At 49.2% G+C, this 13,948-nt stretch overlaps 1 protein-coding gene across 7 annotated transcripts; it reads left to right on the forward strand.

Annotated features, from left to right (window-relative positions):
* The first annotated feature begins 2,908 nt into the window (after positions 1-2,908).
* On the forward strand, positions 2,909-13,851 carry LOC105498008 (CDC like kinase 2). Of its 7 annotated transcripts, XR_003021786.2 has the most exons (14): positions 3,082-3,213; positions 5,422-5,591; positions 7,332-7,560; positions 8,254-8,341; positions 8,690-8,756; positions 8,923-9,039; positions 9,871-10,037; positions 10,825-10,919; positions 11,957-12,086; positions 12,184-12,266; positions 12,431-12,510; positions 12,691-12,781; positions 13,018-13,153; positions 13,325-13,462. XR_003021786.2 is itself a non-coding variant. In XM_011769723.2 (13 exons), the coding sequence occupies exons 2-13, from the start codon at positions 5,422-5,424 to the stop codon at positions 13,505-13,507; spliced, it is 1,500 nt and encodes a 499-aa protein (XP_011768025.1). In that variant the 5' UTR covers positions 2,909-3,213; the 3' UTR covers positions 13,508-13,851. The 7 variants fall into 7 exon arrangements, 6 of the variants coding, with proteins under 6 accessions (XP_011768025.1, XP_011768026.1, XP_011768027.1 ...); XM_011769723.2 differs by lacking the exon at positions 13,018-13,153 and having other exon boundaries at positions 2,909-3,213; positions 13,325-13,851; XM_011769724.2 differs by lacking the exon at positions 13,018-13,153 and having other exon boundaries at positions 2,909-3,213; positions 8,257-8,341; positions 13,325-13,851.
* The last annotated feature ends 97 nt before the right edge of the window (positions 13,852-13,948 follow it).

The following is a 13,948-nucleotide window of genomic DNA, read 5'->3' on the forward strand; positions in this document are numbered from 1 at the left end:
GTGATCCGCCCGCCTCGGCCTCCCAAAGTGCTGGGATTACAGGCGTGAGCCACCGCGCCCGGCCTTCTAGAGCTTTTTTACAGCAGCCAGGGCACCACTGTTTTGAGCAGCTCATGTCACAGGGATACCATTATTATTATTATTTTAAGAGATGAGGTCACACTATGTTGCCCGAGCTGGTTTTGAACTCCTGAGCTCAAGTGATCTTCCTGCCTTGGCTTCCCAAAGTGCTAGGATCACAGGCGTGAGCGTGGTCTCATTATTTATTTACAGGTTTGTCTCTCCTGTTAGATTGTGAAACTCTGAGAAACAGGAACCTTGCACCTGGCACAATGCTGGACACATAGTGGACATTCAGTAAATGCTTGTTGAATGAATTAATAATCTAAGAAAATGTTCCAGGAGGAGGAAGTGAAATCTTTACTTCTCTCTCCCCGACTCTTCATTGATTGCCCTTCATCTTCTATTCCAGAGAACTTCTCTAAACTATGTCTGGTTATCTGATCTAACCTCCATGTGACTATCCTTCATCCAGCTCCTCTCTAATATTTCCTGACTTTATTTATTTACTCATTCTAGAGTCAAGGTCAGCTCTGTTGCTCAAGCTGGAGTGCAGTGGTGCGATCATGACCCACTGCAGCCTCAAAGCAATCTTCCCACCTCAGTTTCCTGAGTAACTGGGACTACAGGTGTGAACCACTTTGCTCAGCTTCCTGACTTTATTTTTTTTATTTTATTTTTATTTTTTTTGAGACTGAGTCTGGCTCTGTCGCCCAGGCTGGAGTGCAGTGGCCGGATCTCAGCTCACTGCAAGCTCCGCCTCCCGGGTTTACGCCATTCTCCTGCCTCAGCCTCCCGAGTAGCTGGGACCACAGGTGCCCGCCACTTCGCCCCGCTAGTTTTTTGTATTTTTTAGTAGAGATGGGTTTCACCGTGTTAGCCAGGATGGTCTCGATCTCCTGACCTCGTGATCCGCCCGTCTCGGCCTCCCAAAGTGCTGGGATTACAGGCTTGAGCCACCGCGCCCGGCAGCTTCCTGACTTTAATATAGTTATTCTCAGATTATATTATTTCTCTTCCAATTTACCTTTCTGACCACTTCTCAATTCCTTCTGTAGAGTAACTACTTCTTCTCATTTTCTTTTTTTCTTTTATTTTATTTATTTATTTATTTATTTTTTTGAGAAAGAGTCTCACTCTGTCACCCAAGCCGGAGTGCAGTGGCATGATCACGGGTCGCTACAGCCTCGACCTCCCCAGGCTCAGGTGATCCTCCCGCCTCAGCCTCCCAAGTAGCTGGGACTACAGGCGGGAGACACCATGACTGGCTAATTTTTATTTTCATTTATTTATTTATTTATTTATTTATTTATTTTTTTAGACACAGTCTCACTCTGTTGCCCAGGCTGGAGTGCAGTGGCACCATCTCAGCTCACTGCAACCTCCGCCTCCCGGATTCAAGCGATTCTTGTGCCTCAGCCTCCAGAATAGCTGGTATTACAGGGACCCGCCATCGCACCTGGCTAATTTTTGTATTTTTAGTAGAGACGGGGTTTCACCATGTTGGCCAGGCTGGTCTTGAACTCCTGTGCTCAAGTGATTCACCTGCCTGGGCCTCCAAAAGTGTTGGGATTACAAGCATGAGCCACCACACTTGGCCTAATTTTTGTATTTTTTGTAGAGTCTGGGTTTCGCCCTGTTGTCCAGGCTGTTCTCGAACTCCTGTGCTCAATTGATCCACCCACCTTGGCCTCCCAAAGTGTTGGTATTAGTATTACAGGCGTGAGCCACCTCACCCAGCCTTCCTGTTCTTTTTTAAGATTTAGTAAACTGGCCAGGCACGGTGCCTGATGCTTGTAATCCCAGCACTTTGGGAGGCCGACGGGGGAGGATTGCTTGAGCTCAAGGGTTCAATACCAGCCTGGGTAACAAAGTGAGGCACTATCTCTACAAGAAAAAAAAAAGCTGGGCGTGGTGATGCGCGCCTGTAGTAAACATATGTGTGTGTACATATATATGTTTTGTTTTGTTTTGTTTGAGACAGAGTCTCACTCTGTCACCCAGGATGGAGTGCAATGGCATGATCTTGGCTCACTGCAACCTCCGCCTCCCGGGTTCAAGCGATTCTCCTGCCTCAGCCTCCTGAGTAGCTGCGATTACAAGCGCATGCCACCACGCCCGGCTGATTTTTGTATTTTTAGTAGAGATGGGGTTTCACCATGTTGATCAGGCTAATCTCGAACTTCTGACCTCGTGATCCGCCGGCCTCGGCTTCCCAAAGTGTTGGAATTACAGACTTGAGCCCCCGCGCCCAGCCCTAGTAAACTTATATTTCTCACACATTATGTAAGCCACTTTAGGATACAGTTCTCAAGTGAGTCCCCTTTTTCGGCACCCGATTCTCTAACCCTCCATTGCTCAAACCTTTCCCCCATGGCTGTGACCCCACCCCGAGTCGTGCATAACTTTTGCTGATGACAAAAGGTGGCAGACTTTTGTTCTGGGGATAGGTAGGTGATGTGTTTTAAGAAATGGTTATTTTCAGGCTATGCAGAAGAATGAGACTTCACCAGCAAGCCTCACTAGAGTCGGGCTTGCAGAGCAGCGACACTGTATTGACAATGACAATCCTTTCTTTTAAACTCCAAACCTAACTAAGCCACACGTCTCCATGCAAAGGGTAAAAGATTGAAGAGGGAGTGGGAAAGGACAGGAGGCGGGGCATAGCGGGCCTGGAAGGCTTCCAGCTTGTCCCTGTGGACCCTCCTCGCCCCTATGAACTTCCGCCCCCAGTACCTCCGAGGCTCTGACAGGCTGACGCCTGCCAGCTACGTGAGCACGTGGTGGCGCGCGCGGTCCTGGGGGCGGTGCCCAGGGGGTAGCTGGGAAGCGACGCAAGACGTGAGTCCGTGCGTGCGTGCTCGCTCACGGCGGCGGCGGCGGAGCGGAGAGGCCAGAGCCGGAGACCGAGCTGGGATCGGGCCCCGGGCGGGGGCGGTGCGAGCGGCGCCAAGCAGATCTTAGGGGCGGGGACGGAGCCGGGGCGGGAGGGACTGAAGCGGAGCCCGGGAACGGGGCGGGAGGTCCCAGGGTCCCGGGTTGGGGGTGTGGAGCAGCACTTCGTCGCCGCGGGGGTGCCGGGACTCCGGCCGCAGTGCCGCCGCCATCACGGACTTCCTGTGGGACAAACGCACGGGCCTCGCCGCCAGAACGGTGAGCGCGCGGGTTGGCTGACCGCGGGGCCGCGCGAAAAGATGGCGACCGCGGGGCGGGCGGGGTTAGGCTTGGATTGGGGGCAAGGGACGGGGGCGAGATTTGGAGAGGAGGAGAGTTGAGACCTACGAAGCGGCGAAGTAGGGAGATGAGGGGAAAGGAGGTCGGCCTGCATTAGATGTACTGAGAAGACCTGTAGGAAACTTGGGCGGAGCCAGACTAGAAGGGGTGATAGAGTAAGGATGGGAGTGGTTCCAGAGATGTGAAGGAGTGGAATATCAAAGTTGGACTCAGGGGTCCAATCAAAGCTGGAGGGGAGGAATACATCACCGCGTCACTTGGAGCATGCAGGAAGAATTTGCCTGTAGGAGTTCTGGATTTTCTGAGTAAGAAAGGAAAAAGCAAAAGATTTCAAACTTTAGAAAGGTAGGCTAGTGATGCTTTGAGGGGAAAGTGCTGTGAGGCCGTTTGATGGTAGTATGTGGTGAGATGGCATTTATGTGGCTATGCTGATTCGGATGGCTGTGCTGGGAAAATCTTGTGCTTGCATCTTGGTATGCTCCCGGCCCCAGTTACACCAAGAATGCATCAAATACCACCCTCCTCAATTTGGGGAGGTTGGAAAGAAGTGATACAGAATGGTGGTCAGACATTGGAATCGTTAAACCTTTTGCATACCCGATTCTCATGCACCACCACCAAGACTTCTGTCCCTGGGCCTGTTTCATTTTATTCTGCCTTCTTATTCTCATCTTCCTGGATTGTGACAGTGATTTTTTTCTTTTTTCCTTAAAGGAAAAAAAGGATTTGTGAACCATCCCATTCCAATTCCATTAACTGGAAGGTGGCCAGCTGTCAGCTAAGTAGGGCTGATATTAATAAAAAACCACTTACTGGCCAGGCGCGGTGGCTCACATCTGTAATCCCAGCACACTGGGAGGCCAAGGCGGGCGGATCACCTGAAATTGGGAGTTCGAGACCAGCCTGACCAACATGGAGAAACCCTGTCTCTACTAAAAAATACAAAATTAGCCGGGCATGGTGGCGTATGCCTGTAATCCCAGCTACTCGGAAGGCTGAGGCAGGAGAATCGCTTGAACCCGGCAGGCGGAGGTTGCGGTGAGCCGAGATTGCGCCATTGCACTCCAGCCTGAGCAACAAGAGCAAAACTCCGTTTCAAAAAAACACACACACACACAAAACAGTTATTCTCTACATCTCAAGCACAAGAGTGGAGGGGCCAGATGGGATGCTGACTGTATTTTGTGGCCTACTACATTAAAACCTCTCAAGGTACAGTTGGCCAAAGATGTGAGAGATGATTAAATTAATGCAAAGGGCCCGACCCAGATCCTTGGAACTGATAGTATTTGGCGTTTACCTGGTATATGTAGAAACCTGGGAGACTGGATTCCTACCCTCAGGACACTGATAGTCTACTTGGGGAGATAAGACGTAGTCTTAGTGAGTGTACGACATTTATCATAACTGTAAACCAAAGCTTTATTGACTTGTGAGGAACTCAGCATCGCACAGATCTATATCTTAGATCCTGACCGGGGATACACTGTGGCAGTCTCTATCTTCGTCATACACTTCCCGTTGTAATTAACTCTGTCCTAGACCTGAAAGTCTTCATGGAGCTGTGTGTGAAGAAAATAAGGATAGAACACTTGAACTGGCTGGGTGCGGTGGCTCACGCCTGTAATCCCAGCACTTTGGGAGGCTGAGGTCGGGAGTTTGAGACCATCCTGGCCAACATGGTGAAACCCCGTCTCTACTGAAAATTTAAAAATTAGCCAGGAGTGGTGGCATGTGCCTGTAATCCCAGCTACACAGGAAGCTGAGGCAGGAGAATCGCTTGAACCCGGGAGTGGAGGTTGCAGTGAGCTGAGATTGTGCCACTGCACTCTAGCCTGGCCACACAGGAAGACTCCGTCTCAAGAAAAAAATAACACTTGAACTGAGTGGAGGGTAATGAGGGATGGGTTTGGGGGCTTTCTAGAGTTTCAGCCAGAGTTAGTAGGTGGCTATACTCCAATAAGGAGGAATTGTAAGTACAGAGGAAGACTGAGGAAGTTGTTCGTGGTAAAAAGAGGCAGAAATAAAAGAGGGGAAAGCAGCTTAGCATCTTTGGAGCAGCCAGTCCTTGGAGGAGACTTCTGAAAACTCGGAACTTTCCTATTTCCACTTTCCTTTCCCTTCCAGATGCCTCATCCTCGAAGGTACCATTCCTCAGAGCGAGGCAGCCGGGGGAGTTACCGTGAACACTATCGGAGCCGAAAGCATAAGCGACGAAGAAGTCGCTCCTGGTCAAGTAGTAGTGACCGGACTCGACGGCGCCGGCGAGAGGACAGCTACCATGTCCGTTCTCGAAGGTGAGGCCTCAGGAAGAGATACTCAAATACAGGGTCACTCACTCATTATTTGTTCAACAAATACTAGTTATATGCTAAAACTGTTGCATTAAATAGTTGGCTGAAGGTAGTGTCGGGATAGATAACCAAAGAAGCCATTTGGGCTGCAGTGTTAAGTGTTAGAATACATAATGAGGAACTGAGGATGTACCCAGCGCGTTTGGTTGGAGTGGGGCAGGATGTGTAATTCAGAGAATACATTGCAGAGAAAGCGACATCTATCTATGTCTGGAGGACAAGTAAGAGTCAGGTGGGGGAAGTGTCTTTGGGCAGAGGGAAAGCATGTGCAAAGGACTGGGAGCTACGGGTAACTAATAAGCTGACAGATAATACAAAGTTAGATCTTTGTGTTTTTAATATTTTATTTTATTTTTAAATTTTAAAATATTATTTATTTTTGAGACAGTTTCACTCTGTTGCCCAGTCTGGAGTGCAGTGGCAAGATCTCAGCTCACTTCTACCTCTGCGGCCCCGGGTTCAAGCGATTCTTGTGCCTCAGCCTCCCAAGTAGCTGGGACTACAGGCATGCGCCATCATTCCTGGCTAATTTTTTTTTTTTTTTTTTTTTTGTATTTTTAGTAGAGACAGGATTTCACCATGTTGGCCTCGAGCTCCTGACCTCAAGTGCTTCACCTGCCTTGGCCTCCCAAAGTGCTAGGATTACAGGCGTGAGCCACCGCACCTGGCCCAGTTTTAATATTTTAGTGGCATGTTCAGTGGAAAGAATGGGTTACGGATGGTTTAGAGCAAGGGTGGATTTCAGTCAGGAAAGCTTGAGAAAAAAAAAAAAAAATGGCTCTTGGCCGGGCGCGGTGGCTCAAGCCTGTAATCCCAGCACTTTGGGAAGCCGAGATGGGCGGATCACGAGGTCAGGAGGTCAGGAGATCGAGACCATCCTGGCTAACACAGTGAAACCCCGTCTCTACTAAAAAATACAAAAAACTAGCCGGGCGAGGTGGCGGGCGCCTGTAGTCCCAGCTACTCGGGAGGCTGAGGCAGGAGAATGGCGTGAACCCGGGAGGCGAAGCTTGCAGTGAGCTGAGATCCGGCCACTGCACTCCAGCCTCGGTGACAGAGCGAGACTCCGTCTCAAAAAAAAAAAAAAAAATGGCTCTTTGTTTCTTTGTATCACTGCAGTGGGAAAAAGGCCCCAGTAGGGAGTGGTTCTGCAGATGCCTTTTTAGAGGTTTTGGTGACATGGCAGATGCGCTTGTTACCTCACTTCTCTGGTCCCTTGGTCCTCTCAGTGACTCAACAAAGTGTCTGAGAACAGTTTTCTTTCTTTTTTTTTTTTTTTTTTTTTTGAGACAGAGTCTCGCTCTGTCGCCCAGGCTGGAGTGCAGTGGCGCGATCTCGGCTCACTGCAAGCTCCGCCTCCCGGGTTTACGCCATTCTCCTGCCTCAGCCTCCTGAGTGGCTGGGACTACAGGCACCCGCCACCTCACCTGGCTAGTTTTTTGTATTTTTTAGTGGAGACGGGGTTTCACTGTGTTAGCCAGGATGGTCTCGATCTCCTAACCTCGTGATCCGCCCGTCTGGGCCTCCCAAAGTGCTGGGATTACAGGCTTGAGCCACCGTGCCCGGCCGAGAACAGTTTTCTAGCATTACTCTTTGTCCTCACTAAGGCAAGACTTTGTCACAGGGTATGGTAGGGAATGTGGTCTGAACAGATACGCCTAATTGGTTTTTGTTATCCAACAGCAGTTATGATGATCGTTCATCTGACCGGAGGGTGTATGACCGGCGATACTGTGGCAGCTACAGACGCAACGATTATAGCCGGGATCGGGGAGATGCCTACTATGACACAGACTATCGGCATTCCTATGAATATCAGCGGGAGAACAGCAGTTACCGCAGCCAGCGCAGCAGCCGGAGGAAGCACAGACGGCGGAGGAGACGCAGCCGGACATTTAGCCGCTCATCTTCGGTGAGTGCCAGCCCAGGCCCTTCCTCTCCCCACTCTTCTGCAGGCCCTCTAGGACTCTGGTAAGTGAGAAGTATCCTTGTTCTCAGCTGAACATTGGGGCATGAACACTGAGGTGGGCACTGAGTTTGCCTACCCTCTTAGGAGCTCTCCGACTCTTGAAGGGCCCTGGAATCTGCTTTGGAGATGGATGGGCACGGAGCATTTGTGACCCCCAGTGCTCTCCCTGGCATGTTGGGCTTATTGTGTTGGGAGCAGCTTCTCCGCCCCAGCGGCCTCCACTCTTTAATGGGGACCTTGCTTGTGAACTGCCTTTTTCCCCCAAGCCCTGGGCTCTGTAGCCCCCTTGGCAGGCGGGCTTGGGTGGGGGCAAGGGGAGATCTGTGTCTGCCCAGAAGGGCATTGTGTAGAGCATGGGGTTGTGGGTGACATTGGCAACAACACCACTTCCCTGCTCTGCCCACGCCTCTCCCTGTTCCTGTTTTGGGTTTGGGGACTTGGGATTATGCGCCGCTCTCTCTTCTCACACCGATCCACCTTACTGCATCTGACGTGTTCCCTTCCACTGTCCCCCATCATCGTCTGTCCCCCCTGGCTGGGCGCCTGTGACCGGTGACCCCTCTACCACCCACCCCGTCTCCCTCCGGCCCCCGCTCCGACACCTGGCTTGCTCCGACCCCCCCTGCCCCCCGACAGCAGCACAGCAGCCGGAGAGCCAAGAGTGTAGAGGACGACGCTGAGGGCCACCTCATCTACCACGTCGGGGACTGGCTACAAGAGCGATGTACAAGCCAAATCGTAACAATCCTATAGCCTGTAATGGTCCCATAGCCATCCTAACGTCCCAAGCCAACCTGAGTCACAGCCTCTTGCCTTTTCTCAGTGGTGTTGTTTATCTGGGTGGTTTGAGTTGCTGTTGAGAATTGACCTCTGTTGTCCACTCCCAGCTCTCACGGCCCCTGGGTTAAAGGTGGTGGGAATCACGCAGGGGTTTTCTTCCCCTGTGACCATCTGTATCTGTTCCCCTTCCTTCATCTCCACCCCAGGTTGCTGTCCCCATTTTTCTTCCAACTCAGCTCATTCCCCACCTTCTCTCCCTCCCTCTCCCCGACCCTGCTCTCTTTCATTTCAGATGAAATCGTTAGCACCTTAGGAGAGGGGACCTTCGGCCGAGTTGTACAATGTGTTGACCATCGCAGGTAACTGTCAGTCCCTCCCTACTATGTGGGGATAAAGAGATGGTGGGGGTTATATGGGGCTATTTTGCTAATTAACCTAAGGTAGGATTTCTTAGTCCCCCTACAGCCCTGTTCATTTTGAGACATTCTTGAGAACCCAGCAAAAGCCTCTCCTGCCAACTTACAGGGGTGGGGCTCGAGTTGCCCTGAAGATCATTAAGAATGTGGAGAAGTACAAGGAAGCAGCTCGACTTGAGATCAATGTGCTGGAGAAAATAAACGAGAAAGACCCTGACAACAAGAAGTAAGCAAGCAAGAAAGTATGTAGGGAGGCTGAGAGGCCCAACCCCTACACAGGAGAGACTTCTAGATCTGGTTTAGGCAGACAGGAATCCTAGACCTTCTCATTCATTCATCTTTTGTTCGTCATCTTAGAGTAGTAGAACATCATCATAGAGTAGTAGAACATCAGAGTAGGAATGTGGGGGCCTATGACATGCCTTAATCCACTCCCCTTGTTTTCAGGGAAGTTAGATTGCTTTGTAGTTTAACCCCAGCCTAGAATGGGTTCTGTAGAGATATACACTGGACATAGCCCTAGGACTGAGCATCAACCTCATTGAACAACGAATTAAGCTTTTATAAGTAGAACTATGCTGATAAGGCCACAGACATTTATGCAGTAATATTTTGTTCACATATATTCACAGTCCAAAAATAGAATAAGGACATTAAGCCAAGATATGAGGCCAGTAGGTATAAACAGGAGCCCAGTGGTAGCTGGTGGTGAATGAATATCAGGAGTTGGGCTGGGGTTGGGGTTTAGGATGGACAGTTTGATGATCCAGGATCTGTACTGTTTGGAACTTGGCACTCAACAGCTCTTCAGTAAATAGTTTTTTGAACTATTTAAAATGATGCAGGAAGATATTTTGAAACTTGGCAAGTAGTACCATTCTTCTTGGGTCTTGCAGAGGCTGTTCCCTAGCTGAACTGAATTTTGGTGTTAGTATTAACTGGCATGGTTTTACACAAGTTTGTGGAATCAACAGCTATGAAGTACCTCCTTGTTGGAGGGCTGATGGGCAGATGGGAGCTCATCAGACAACCCCCCTTCCCCCATCTCTCTTCTCAGCCTCTGTGTCCAGATGTTTGACTGGTTTGACTACCATGGCCACATGTGTATCTCCTTTGAGCTTCTGGGCCTTAGCACCTTCGATTTCCTCAAAGACAACAACTACCTGCCCTACCCCATCCACCAAGTGCGCCACATGGCCTTCCAGCTGTGCCAGGCTGTCAAGTGTGAGTGGGGTGGGCTGAAATGGACTCTCGGGCATCCCCTCCCTTCATTGGATCTCTGTCGGTTGTGCACTGGTGAAGCCCCTAAACAGTCAGCTCTCTGTTATCTGCAGTTGTTTTACTGTCATCTTGAAATGTCTTCTGACTTAGCTCCTTGACTAATGTCTTTATTGTCACTGACTGCTCTTACTCTACACCTAACCTAGCAGCAGCTAGAAGAGAAAGCCTTTGGAATCAAAGCACTTAATTACCCTCCCCTTTTCCTTTCCTCCCCTTCTTGGGAAAGCATCAGTCAGACAGCAAATATAAAGAAACAAAAATACACTCCTTAGGTTAAAGGCTTACATGTGTCTGGGATGAGATGTTCATGCAAAGCAAAGCAGATGTGAACACAGAGTATGTATTTCAGCTAAGGGGCAAGGTGGGGAATTCAAAGAAATACATTATTCCTCTGGAGTCATCAAAACAATACAGTTTCACAGAACTAAGTTCACATAATGCCAGCTAGACACATGTCAAAGTGTATACACAATATAACTCAAAGCAAACTCTTTTTTTTTTTTTTTTTTTTTTTTTTACATCAGTTGAGATACATATGTATCTTATTGTAGATAGAGCAGAGCTTCTTAGACCAGGCATTCCATTTAGACGTAGAGCAGAAAGCAGCCCTCTTGTGATTCTGGACCTGTCTCCTCACTGGCTTTGCCCTAGGTAACCAGGCCTGGGGTCAGCTGATACCAGTTAGCTCTGGCCACCTGCACCAAGCCTGACCTGGCCTTCTCCCCTACAGTCCTCCATGATAACAAGCTGACACATACAGACCTCAAGCCTGAAAATATTCTGTTTGTGAATTCAGACTATGAGCTCACCTACAACCTAGAGAAGGTAAGATGGATAGGGTCTGCCCTTGGTTACTGGGGGTAGGCAGCTGGGCCACTTTGCCTTCTGCCGAGCCCTTTCTTTTCTCCCTTTTTATTTTGTCCTGCCACATTTTCTCCCTGTCTGGTTCCAAGTGGGTAAAACTAGATAGGTTGAAAGGGAGAGATCTCTTAAGACTTAAATTGGGAGATAACTTGTACAGGGGACTTCAGATAACTTTCCAGTAGAGTGAAAAATTTTAAGGTTCTGTTTGGACTGACTGACTGATTTATTTATTTATTTGAGATTGGAGTCTCGCTCTGTTGCCCAGGCTGATGTGCACTGGCATAATCTTGGCTCACTGCAACTTCTACCTCCCAAGTTTAAGTGATTCTCCTGCCTCAGCCTCTGGAGTAGCTGGGATTACAGGCACCCGCCACCATGCCTGGCTAGTTTTTGTGTTTTTAGTAGAGATGGGGTTTTGCCGTGTTGGCCAGGCTGGTCTCGAACCCCTAACCTCAGAGGATCCACCTATCTCGGGCTCCCAGAATGCTGGGATTACAGGTGTGAGCCACAGCGCCTGGCCTGGACTTGTTTTTTGAGATGTGTATTTCTGTGAGGTAGGAAAGCTTGGCTCCCTTGACTAACTGGAGATGATGGAGATCTCAGACCTAAAGAAGCTGTCCCTCCCTTGACCCCTTTGCTGCATGTTATATATTTTCAGAGAAACCCCTTTGCTACATGTTACATTTTTTTCAGGAAAACCCATTTGCTACATGTTACACGTTTTCAGAATAACTGTATATCCGGCACTTGGGTGTAGTCTTCAGATGTTTACAGATGTGCACGCTGTTCTATAATCATTTCTTAATCCTTTTGCTCCCCTACTTCTAAAAGTATTATGCTGGATGTGGTGGAAGCTGTAAAACAGGAAATTTCCCAGGGCTTGTGGGGCCAGGCAGGAGATCACAGTAGCTTTTTTAAGGCTCAGAAGCATGGTAGAGAATACTGGTGGAATCTCAGTCTGGGTGCAGAGGTTCATCCTCTTCCTCCTCTGCTCCTAGAAGCGAGATGAGCGCAGTGTGAAGAGCACAGCTGTGCGGGTGGTAGACTTTGGCAGTGCCACCTTTGACCATGAGCACCATAGCACCATTGTCTCCACTCGCCATTACCGAGCACCAGAGGTCATCCTTGGTAAGGGAGGGCAAGGCTGTCCAAGTGTGTGAGATGATGTGGTGAGGGTGGGGCCACCTAAGCCTCATAACACCTTTTCCCTCCCATTCTCACCCAGAGTTGGGCTGGTCACAGCCTTGTGATGTATGGAGTATAGGCTGCATCATCTTTGAGTACTATGTGGGATTCACCCTCTTCCAGGTAAGTGATGGGATATCTTACTTGACCACCTGGCATTCTACCTGGTTGCTTTGTTGTCCGCTGAGGACCTGCCTACTCAGTTCTCCACATTGCCCATCTTCCTGGCAGCTGGTCCTCAGCATGCCCTTTTCAGTCCCATGCTCAGTTCTGTTTTTGTTTCCCAGACCCATGACAACAGAGAGCATCTAGCCATGATGGAAAGGATATTGGGTCCTATCCCTTCCCGGATGATCCGAAAGACAAGGTGAACCTTGAGTGGGCACTAGTTAACCCTTTTCCTTTTCTCTCCACAGAATTGGTCTATTTCACATCAGTTTCTTTTTTCTTTGATGCCTCCTGTCCCCCCAGTTACTTTCAGATGGGGAAATAAGGGAATTGTAACAAGGGTGACCTTCTGATTCCTCAACCTCCCCTTCCCCTCTAGAAAGCAGAAATATTTTTACCGGGGTCGCCTGGATTGGGATGAGAACACATCAGCTGGGCGCTATGTTCGTGAGAACTGCAAACCGCTGCGGGTGAGCCAGGCTCGGGATAAATAGTGCCCACCATCCAGAAGTCACTTCTTAGGGTGGTTTGCCCCTGGAATGCTCTTCACAAGCAGAGGGTTAGGAAAGGAGGGGAGGAAAGCTGAAAGAAGACATCTTTGGTCAACAGAGGAAACATAAGAGGGAGTGGTTTTGTGGAGGGAAGGAGGTTAGACAGCCTAACCTTGAGACAACCAGAGATCAAAGCAATGTCCTGGATTCTTTAGGTCAGACAGAAAAGAATAAACTACCTTTGAAGAGCTTACATTTTAATGAGGAACTAAAGAAGATTCATGAAGTTGACAAGGATATACAAGTAGAAAGAACTTTCAAAGATTATGGAGTAATTGTGCTAGTGGGAAGGTAGGTTGAGCTATAATATCAGAAACGTTGGTCCTGGTGTGGTCGTGGTTAGGTAGCCTTCAAATTGGTTGCAAGCAGAGCCTTGGTTCTCCAAGAATGAAAGGTAGGGTCTTGAAGAAGGCAGGGTTTATAAGGCATCCTGCCTCACCTTTTCCTGCCCTCCTCCACCAGCGGTATCTGACCTCAGAGGCAGAGGAACACCACCAGCTCTTCGATCTGATTGAAAGCATGCTAGAGTATGAACCAGCTAAGCGGCTGACCTTGGGTGAAGCCCTTCAGCATCCTTTCTTCACCCGCCTTCGGGCTGAGCCACCCAACAAGTTGTGGGACTCCAGTCGGGATATCAGTCGGTGACGATCAGGCCCTGGGCCCCCCTGCATCTTTTATGGCAGTGGGTGTCCAGTCCAGGACACTGGTGCTTTTTTATACAAGAGAATGAGCCAGAGTTCACTCCTTCCTCCTGGCTGGCTGTATACCTGTGAATATGTGAAATAGTGTAAATATGAAAGAACTTGTACCTATCACTTCAACCCCTGCCTTGTACATAATGCTCTTCCATCCACACAGTTTCCACCCTCACCTGCCCCCTCATACGGAGTTGGATGGGGACCTAGTGAGGTAAACAGGTGGCATCTACCCAATGTTTTATAAGGAATTTTGTACAGTCTTTGTGAAATAAAATAACGTGCTTCATTTGACCCCCATCCCTGGAGTTGGAGGTTTGGGAATGCTGGGGTGGAGGGATGAAACGATTGGCAAACTTTCTTGAGTTTTGGGTATGAAGGGAGTCCTTCT

This window comes from Macaca nemestrina, chromosome 1, assembly GCF_043159975.1.
Source record: "Macaca nemestrina isolate mMacNem1 chromosome 1, mMacNem.hap1, whole genome shotgun sequence".
NCBI lineage: Eukaryota > Metazoa > Chordata > Mammalia > Primates > Cercopithecidae > Macaca > Macaca nemestrina.